General features: G+C 33.5%; 1 protein-coding gene across 1 annotated transcript; it reads right to left on the bottom strand.

Moving 5' to 3' along the window:
- Positions 1-428: 428 nt before the first annotated feature.
- Positions 429-1,908, bottom strand: LOC143594957 (ethylene-responsive transcription factor ERF071-like). The gene is made up of 2 exons (XM_077074130.1): positions 1,708-1,908; positions 429-929 (listed from the first exon to the last, which is right to left on the bottom strand). The coding sequence occupies exons 1-2, from the start codon at positions 1,883-1,885 to the stop codon at positions 436-438; spliced, it is 672 nt and encodes a 223-aa protein (XP_076930245.1). The 5' UTR covers positions 1,886-1,908; the 3' UTR covers positions 429-435.
- Positions 1,909-10,364: the final 8,456 nt, after the last annotated feature.

Below are 10,364 nucleotides of genomic sequence, written 5' to 3'. Positions count from 1 at the left end.
TGCAACACTGATTACACCTCAAACCCACCCACCCCCCCCCCCCCCCCCCCCACACCAAAAAAAACAAAACAAAACATACGCCATATCCATAATTGATTTAATGAACCAGACCACATTATCTGGCCCATTACTACTTCTACATAAATTTGATCCATAAATAGGCCTTGTTTTCTGGCCTGGTTAAAGAGTACAACTATTCAAATGATGCGTATAAGTAAAAAGATCGCCATGACTCCATGAGCATCAATGTACGATGTACAAAATCAAAAAAAAACAGTGTAACCACAAGGGGCAACTTTATAAAGTACATCACAACTTCCATACCAAAAGCCATACAAATTATTATCTATCACACATGACTTATTCAGTACTAATACATTCATATTTCATACACAATGATGCCAAAAACAACTAAGTCCGTGACCGAGGTAGAACTCAAAATGTAGCCCAAAGATCGCCTGACTCACACCCGAGCTCATTAAACTGAGCTGCCTCACGCTCAAGACCTAAGAAACTTTCCCAGTTCGAGATTTGCACCAATGACTTCAACTCATCTTCGGACAAATGGTTGTGTAGATTACCATAACCCATCAACGGCTGAGTTGAGTCACTCGCTGTCGAGATCTGACCATTGAGCTCGCATTGATTAAGTGGAGGTGGTGGCTGTTCAACTTCAACACAACGCTTCTTGGTAGGCTTAGGGAAGTTGAGCCTGGCCTTACTGCCTCGGGTACGTATGGCAGCTGCATCATAAGCTCTAGCAGCTTCTTCTGGGGTGTTGTATGTCCCGAGCCATAAACGAACACCCTGCTGGGGGTCTCGGATTTCAGCAGCCCATTTGCCCCATAATCGCTTGCGGATCCCTCGGTAGAGATTCGTACGGGGTCTTGTTTTATTCTCTATGGGGTTTTGAGACTGGTTCTCAGTGCCTAAAATCCATAAGTGTTTTTTAATGATTCAGGAAACAAATAAGCGATGAATAACAATAATTTCATTGTAAATCTAAAATCTATCGATAGATACCAATCAAGATTTATAAATTAGTAACCAAAGTGAGGTTGAATTACTCGAAACTTGTAACAATTATTTTTCCTGGCCATTATGAATCAAAAGCTTCTAACATAATTGAAAAAACGATTATATATTTGAAAATAATTTCCTAAACTCTTTTATTACGTGACCCGACCTGACTTGGACCGGACCGAAAGTTTTTAATATTTAGTGTACAAAGTTATAGACTAGCTACCAAAAGATTTTTGTCAAGTCACTGCTGACGGTTTGGTTTTATGTTTTGGTAGAAAGTATAAACCAAAGTTACTATTCGGTTTCGGATTTGCATGTATTGAAAAAACCGAACAAATATTTTATATTTTGAATTTTATGTGATTCATGATACTTTAATACTTACTTTAATTCAAATATTTTATCACAAATGTAATTAATGTTTAACTAGCAAAAAAAATAGACCTGAAATTATTATTTTTTAGCAACATTTTTACATTTTAAAAATTTTCAAGCTTAAATGGCAAAACCAAGGAAATGGAAAACAAACCAAAAACTAAGAAAACCAAAACCAAACGATTTTCAAAAACTTAAAATCATTACTATTCGGTGTGAGTCGATCCAACATGTCAACTAATATCTAGCTAAGCGTCACATGCATTCATAAATCATAATTATTAAGAAAAAAGTTTTAACTGTTATCACCTTGATTGAGATTTGGAGTAAAATCATCATTTCCAGCGAATTGGATTATAGATGACGGCTTGATATCCCAGCCAAAGGAACTGCGATTGTTGAATTCATTCCAGAGATCACCGGCGGCCACCATCCGACTTCGTTCTACGATTGGATCAACGTCGGGCATGGCATCACCACCGCACATATTTGCTGTTTGTTAGAGAATGTGTATAACACAAAGAATGAAGAAAGAGGAAGTTAAATCAAAGTGTGAGTTGACGCATAAGTCCTGAGAGTATTAATAGCGGACAAAGGAATTTAAATGTTTAATCAATTTTTTAAACACTTTTTTTAACGGCAAACAAATCCTATAAATAAGCTACCGGCTAAATTAATCACATTGAGATACGCTCGTCTTTTGATCCGGGAAAAACATTCTCACCTGAGGCCAGCGCCCGTGAACACTTGCCCAAAGCACGAAAGTGCCGTGAGATAAAACTCATTTAGTTCAATGATCCAACTAATGAAAGTCACTTACTCGTCTAGTCTTCCATCAGCACCCTGGTGCTGCTGAAAGTAAATGCCGAGGGCGGGAACACCAAATCTCTCTCTTAACACTCTTTTAGCTTTTTTTTTTTCAAGTTGTATAACATGCTTTATTACCTATAATAAATTGTCTTTTTAACTTTTTAAAATACTGATATTTAATAATTATTAATAATAATTAAATGTTATCTAGGGTTAGGAAAAACGTGGAGGGGAAAAAGTATTTACCTATATAGATTATTTTGAAAATATTTATTAAAATAGGGATTTTTTTGGTTTCTCTCTCTTTTTTATTTAATTCTTTTAACTCTAGGGTTAGGAAAAATCGGAAAAAAAAAAAACAAAACGATTTTAAGCAAGTAACAACAATTTTTTTACATGACTCTCATCTAACATCAAGTTGTATTTATTTTTTATTTTTAATGTTTTCAAGCAACTAATTTTTAGCTTTTGTTTTTGTTTTGTTAACTAACTTATTACAATTTTTTTTATTCTTCCTTCAATCAAACTTGTTAGCTGCAACTTAAAAAATCATCTAAATAAACTCTTAAATGAGATAAAAAAAATCTTAACAAATGTTCAAACTAAACGGTCTCAATATCAAAGACAAACAAATATAAGAATGCCAAATAAAGTCGACTTGCTAGCTGCCATAATATTAAGTACAAACTAAAATAAAAATGTCAAAACAACTCCACTCGCTTAGACATCCATTCTTTTAGGATTGGGGAACATGTTGACCAAATTATGATTACGTTCTCCACAAATTCCACGACGGTTACCACTTTTTCTTCTTTATTGTCCATTCCATTTTGTAGCCTTGTTGAGCGAGGGAAACCCTTTTTATCTCGTTTTAGATCCGAATTTGGAAGTAATCTAATAGATGATGAGTGTGGCCAATAAGCGTCATGAGTAATCGAGAAAAACTTGAATGACCAAGTAGCACAACAATCTACAATTGAGTAACAATTATGAACATATTGCATGGTGTTCAAAGAATGTATTCACAACCCGTAATGTAGCATTGTATGTCTACATATAATTATTACAAGAATCAAACAAAATAATATTAAAGAATACAAATCTTAAAATTTTAAAGACACATACAAGAATCAAAGTAAATATTATAATAACAAATAAAAAGAAGCAACATCACAGTGAACAAAAACAAATAGAAAAATATACAAAATAAAATAATCAAACCCACATACATGCTATTGTCCTATTAAAAACATATACACATATTTGCACCAGTGGAAGAATGGACATGCGATATGAGAAAATTTATAGAAAAACCAAATCAAATCATGTATGAAAAAACAAACATAAAATCAATGAAAAGGCTGAAGTTGTATGAATATTGAACCTGGGCTTTGTGATCAAAGAACTAAGACTGTGAGCCACAAAGAATTAAATAAAAAGGAGAGAGAAATCAAAATAATCCTTATTTTGGTAAATAGTTTCAAAATAACCTATATAGATAAATACTTTTTCCTCTCCACCCATTTTGGTAAAAAACTCTCGTTGGTTTATATTGTATTTTCTCTCTGTCGTATAACGAAAGAGTAGACGTATGTCTGGATCAAGCTCTAAATTTAGGCTTAGACTTGGATCTAGCACATTTGGGTCTAACCCGACTGGCATATTCTCTTGTTATGGGACTTAACTAATACTCTCGCATAGACTCTATATACAATACAGTGATACACGCATACTTTTACATAAGTTCTACTAGTTTTGAGTCATTTGGGTTATGAGAGTTTATTTAGGTTTTTTTTTGTTTTAATCTTTTTCTGTTATTTCATAATTTGTAATCAATCAATTATATCCAGTGAAATCATACCGATAGCAAAGCTATAAGTAAGGTAATTCATATATTGTAATGATTTGTTTTATTTTTTAACGTAGTTTTGTTTTGATTCAATATGCATATATTAGTTGTTACGTTCATTATATTTATTAACGCCGGGGCTCTTTTCAATTGAGACGTGTAAGTTTTTTTTCATATTTTTAACGAATGAGCATAAACGAACACGAACATTTTGACTTTTTAAACGAATAACATGAACACAAATACTTGTATTATGAAAAATGGGCTGTTGATGTAGGTGACGATGGTGGTTGATGCATGAGAAGGATGCTAACGACGGATCAAAATTTAATTGGTGATGGAGAGGATACCCGCGGAAATTATTGTTTGATTATGAAAGAGTTTCACAAATAAATGAGATGTTTTAACCCATTTAAGAAGTATCCGGGTTTGGTAAGACTCATATCGATGAATTCGGGTCAAATGCATGAGAAGCCTCAAATCATAAATCAAGCAATCTGGTATCCATGTGGCTTGAGAGATGTATATGTATTTTTTGTATGCATTTATGATACAAACCTATATTTGTATGTTAATATAATATTGAATTAATCGTTGAATGTTGGTCCGAAGTTACAGCCTCGAGTCTCATTTAACGGTTTTCTTTTTCGTGCACGCTTCTTTGGTACAATAATGTTAGATTTGATCCATACGAGTTCAAGATGAGTTCAAGACCAAACCACAACAACTGACGTAATAACATCTAACACTAGGTAAACATGTTGATAATCATAAATATTTTATTTTATTGTTTATTTTAACAACGCTTGGACAACCTCCGATGCTTGAGTGAGATCCATCTTAGGGTGGATGTCAACAGTTTATACTGATTTTGAAGTTTCAAGACTAACTTAGCCATAACATCATCAAGAAAAAAACACCATTATAAAAAAAACCCCCTTAAGTTAGATTTCGAATCTAAGACTTCAAAGATTTTAAACCTTAACCATCTCTCATGTCATTAAACTAATCATCTCTCATGTTATTAAACTAGAAGGCCAACACATTTTTTCTTATTGTTATTCAGAAGAATTATATTTCTTTGAATTGAAAAATAAAAAATCAAAATTTCTAAAAGTTTGAAAAATTCAACGTGGAGAAACGCGTATGAAGAATATATATATTAAATTAAAAGGCATTCACTAAACTAAAGCATTGGGGGTGTGTCTTCCACACGCCAATGGATTATTATTTGGTTTAATTATAATATTTTATACAGATAATAACTTAATATAATAATCAACATGCCACACGCCAAATAATCAAAATGACTATTTGCAGTAATCTAATTGATTGTGAATTCACAACAAGAATCCACTACTATGAATGTTTATACCAACTTCAAAAGAATCCACTACTTTTTAATCATTATTATTATATTATTTATTTTTCAATTTTAAGTATATGTATAGTGGATGAGCTATAAAATGGGACGTTTTGTATCATATGGTGCTTAGTCAGCAAAATGGTGGTTTTTGTTTTAATGGTGTAGTAGCATGGTGGCCCTATATATATATAGGGTAAGGTTATAATAAAAACACATTGTTTTATAGGAATAGTAGGAATATATATAGGCCATTAGATCAACCAATCTAATGGATGAGATTAAAAACAATTTTAAATGCATGGTGTTTCTTAACTTTATACTTCCTGATGTGTTTATCAAGGGCATTTTAGTCCAATTAGTCTAATTTTAAATGAACCACTGTTTTTTTAAATTGCCATATAGGTAGAAAATGTAGTTATTATTGTTGCTAAAATCTAGCATTTAAAAAAAAAACTTTATCAATTAATTAAAGGATTACATCATCGTGTTTATCATAATTATCCTCCTGGAAAACTTTATCGGTGTAAACTGGAGATAGTTTGTTCAACATAGTTTGTGAGGAGTAAAGAAAGTAATAATCAAAAGGTTTGTAAATGAAACGACTTTTTTTATTTGTTAATTTTTTTAAGAACGTATTGTTTTTTGTTAAGTGAAAGTTGTTAGTTGTTGTTTGGAATCAAGATGTTTAGGATGGCTGAGGAGGTCGAGAAGTCTAACAAACGTGAGATGGCAATATGCAAAGGTGTGTTTAATTTGATGTTTTGGATTCAATGGTGTTGGTTTTTTTGTGATCAACTTTGTTTTGATTAAAAAATAGTTTGTTGTAGTTAATATATTGTTAATAAATGTTCGTTAGTGTTTTTTTGAAAGTTGTTTACATCTAAGTGGAACAATGTTTCAAAACCTTAGATGGTTGACTTACTGATGTGAATGGTGTGTGTGTTTAATAATGATCTTAGTAGCTAACACACTAAGGAGGAGCCCCCGTATTGCGTTGAATACTAGTTTCAGTCATTACACGAACACTTTGGTTTCCGCGATTGACTTGACTGTGGACTCAGACGGATCTGCAATACCTAAAAGAAGTAGAAAAGGTAGGCAGATAATTCCCGTATAAATAGTTATTCATCATTATGTAATTAAAAATTTAGTAATAATTTTTCACCACTTTTGTACAACAATCTAGGTGAAGAGGTTGAAAAGAAGCTAGTTAGAGTCCGAGGAGAAGGAGAAGGTAAGCTAAGTATAGAAAACGTTGATGGTCGTACTTTGAAGACACCAATTAAAAGTGTTTCACCAAATACAGGTTAGAGTCAGAGGAGAAGGAGAAGGAGAAGGTAAGCTAAGTATAGAAAACGTTGATGGTCGTACTTTGAAGACACCAATTAAAAGTGTTTCACCAAATACGAGATTGGTTAATGACGGTTGTTTGTCAATTTTCAATAAGACACCAACACCAACTAAAGAAACGGAAGAATTCTTTAAAGGTAAATTTAGAGCTGTATGTAGATATTATTATATTTGGAATGTTTTTTGAAATACTTTTTTATGGTTATGTTTATTTGTTCAGCTCTAATGCCGAACAATGATTCGGACGATGATTTTGTATCACCGCCGAGTAAGCGATTGAAAACAACGAAGGCAGCTGTTCCACATGTATTTTTTAAGTATGATGGTACTAAAATACGACCGAGAATTAAAACCTTTAAGTTTTTGAAATTCATTAGAGAGCTCAATGACAATAAAAAAAAAGCTTGTTAAAGAGATCGGGTTTGGCACAATACTTGAACTTAAGATAGAACAGATACCAACAAGTCTCGGATACTGGTTGGTGAGGAAATATAACCATAAAACAAGTATCCTAGACATTGGGGTAGCTAAGATACATATAACACCACAACTAGTACATAAGTTGCTAGGAATTCCGATGGGTGATACTAATGTGAATGAGATGAGTAGAGCATGTAACTCGGATGAAGTAGTTAATGAATGGAACAGTCAGTTTAAGCAGACGAACCAAATGTTGAGGCCGTCAAAGTTTTTTGAATATTTGAGTAGGAAAACAACCAGTGATCGATTGTTTGTGCTGAACTTCTTTGTTGTATTTAACACTATGTTGGGAGGAGTAACCAGTAACAACTGTGTAAACCGAAAGTTCTTGACATGCATTAATGATACCAAAGAAATTAAGAATCTCAACTGGTGCCAATACATGATTACTCTGATGGAGCGATAAAAAAAAAAGCTGGAATGAGGCTAAGGAATACAACGGATCAATGATGGTGCATGTGGTATGTAGAAAAAAAAACACGTTGGTTGTTTTTAATAAACTGATTAGAATACGTTGTTGTTAACATGCATTTGCTATATAGTTAATTATTTGTTATGTTATTGTTTATTGTAGCTGGCATTAGCAAATTGGGTAAATGATAAAGTTAAGGATTCAGACAAATTGGCCCATGCAGTTACTCGTTTTACTTTTGACGATATGGATAAACTAGAGTTTGATGAATTAAATAAGCTTAGCTATGGGAAGTCCAACAAAGGAAATCAGGTTAAGATAAATGATGACAAAACAATACAGAAACAAGATGTGGTTTCAAAGAATAAAAAACAACCGTTAAAATCGTTGTTGGACGCGGATGGTTTTAAATTTGCTAAAAAACAACAAATTTCAGAAATGTTAAAGACAAAGAAGTTAATGTGGATCGATATGTTATATGCGATGTGGATGTTCATTCCAAAGGAAAGGGGAAAATAGTGGATGTAAGTGAAGATGCAACCGATTTTGGGGCATATAAAAGTTGCAAGAACTATTTAGGTGGTAATCCAATAATCAATGACAAGGGGCCTGGTGTTGTGCCAACTGAAACAACTGTGCCGCCTATTGGAGAGAGTGGGTTTACGCAATTTGAAATGGATACTCAACTCACTCAAACCGATGTTGAGGTAAACCTATATATGTTTTAAATGTAATGATTACCAACTATGTTAATTTATTATGAATTTAATATTAATATACGAGTCGTAACAAAATATTTTGGTGTAACATTTGTAGGTAGCAGCGCATTATTTGCTCGAGCAGATACAAGGATTTGAGAACAAACTAAGTGATATCAACCTCAGCCTTGAAGAAGCAAAGTACAAATACAAAAACAGAAAAGAGATTATTGAAGTTGAAAAACAATGGAAGTACACAATTGGAAAGTATTTCATCGGTGAAAACAAACAGACTGTTGGAGGGGAACGAGTGAATAATTTTGACATAAGCCCTGTGATTTTGACATAGAGAACAGCTGAACAATAGACACTAATGTTAAGAAATATATGGAATCCAAGTATAGAAAGCCTGTGAAACAATCACTTGTGTTTAGCTTGTCAAAATTTGACCTCGGTTCAGCTGGTGATGTGCAGAAGTCAAATGGTGTTGGTGACAAAAAATTGGCTGAGCATAATATATCCGGTGAGGACAACAAGGTTGAAGAAAACATATCTAAGCATCCTGGAGCATTGTTGAAGCCATGTGTTCTCGGTATGTGCATCGTGTCGTGTAATTGAAGCAGCCGTTGTTAAAAGCTGAGAGCCTCGTATTAGATATGATTTACGCAGCGTATGGCGAAACATGGTAAAACGGTTTTAATAAACAAACATTGTATATTATAGTTTTCTTGTTTTAACAAACTTCTTGTGACAGGGATGTGATGTTTAAAACGGCTGAAGGTATCGCCATGGGTAGTGTTGTAATGGAGACATTGCGACCAGGTCTGTACTTACATATCATGGCTGCAAGTTCTTGGGCAGAAGTATTAAACAATGAGGAGAGTGTAAGCCGAAATGGCATGACACATCGGTTATTCTGCTCTGGTGTAATGTTGGTAAGATACAATACCCCCGTGTTTACGAAAAAAAATAAGGTTAAAATTATATTTTACATAATAGTTAAATAAATGTATGAAACACAGTTCCCCGGTTACTATAAAATGGACAAAGCAACAAGGCTCAAACAATTTACATCAAACATGGTGTCGGTGCTGAAACAACAAGGTCTTCCCAATATAAATGGAGTAGATTTGGTGTTTATACCAATTCTTTACCCGGTTCGTTCCCACTACTATGTTATGGTGTTCAACCTGAACACCGGGAAGATTGAATTGCTTGATAACATAAAGTGTGATGAAAGATTTGAAGACCTATACGACAACTGGCCTTTTGTGATGGTATGTGTATTCAGGTTAATTATGAATAGTTATATTTTGTTGAAAATTAGTGTTAATCATTAACTTGTGTTTGCTGCAGCGAGATACTTTTGCAGCGTACCTACATTCAGTTAAACATCGGGCGGCAGCGATGATTAAGGTGTCGAAGGTAGTAGTAATCGATATGCCTTGGGAACAGAGCACAACTTTATAGATTGTGGAGTTTTTGCAATGCGTCACATGGAAACGTACATGGGTGGAAGCATGAAAGAATGGGAAGCTTGTTGCAATCTGTCAAAAGAGTTTGATGAACAAGGGCGATATTGTAAAAAGCAACAAATGGAGCTTGATGAGTTAAGAAGAAAATACGTTGCAAAGATTTTGTTAAGTAACACCAATGGGGCAAAGGATGACGTAATTCGACGTGCATTATTATTTGATGCGCTCCCTTTATCTGAAAAGGTTGCCTTGTATAGCGATGCATTGGACAGGATAAAGATTCGTTTAACGGAAGTCGACTGGCAAAAAAAGGTTTGGTTTTGGTTTTAGTCAATAACTTAATTGTGTTATGTTTTTGGTGTGTTTGAAAATAATGAATTTTTTGTTTTTAGACGGTTTGTGTGAATTGGTTTTTGGTATGAACAATATATTTAATGATTTATGATTTGTATGGTTTCATAAATTCATGTCTTTCATTATTACACAAATGTGTTACGCAAACGTTGATGTTAAATAAAATGTGATA

Source organism: Bidens hawaiensis, unplaced genomic scaffold (genome assembly GCF_021521415.1).
Source record: "Bidens hawaiensis isolate Kalapana, Puna unplaced genomic scaffold, B.hawaiensis_p1.1 tig00044370_1, whole genome shotgun sequence".
NCBI lineage: Eukaryota > Viridiplantae > Streptophyta > Magnoliopsida > Asterales > Asteraceae > Bidens > Bidens hawaiensis.
This window is presented reverse-complemented; position numbering and strand designations above follow the sequence as displayed.

Coding starts and splice junctions, on each gene's coding strand:
- LOC143594957 (XM_077074130.1), bottom strand. CDS start 1,885: ATGTGCGGTGGTGATGCCATGCCCGACGTTGATCCAATCGTAGAACGA. Junction 930..1,707: donor TACTCCAAATCTCAATCAAG/GTGATAACAGTT, acceptor TATGGATTTTAG/GCACTGAGAACCAGTCTCAA.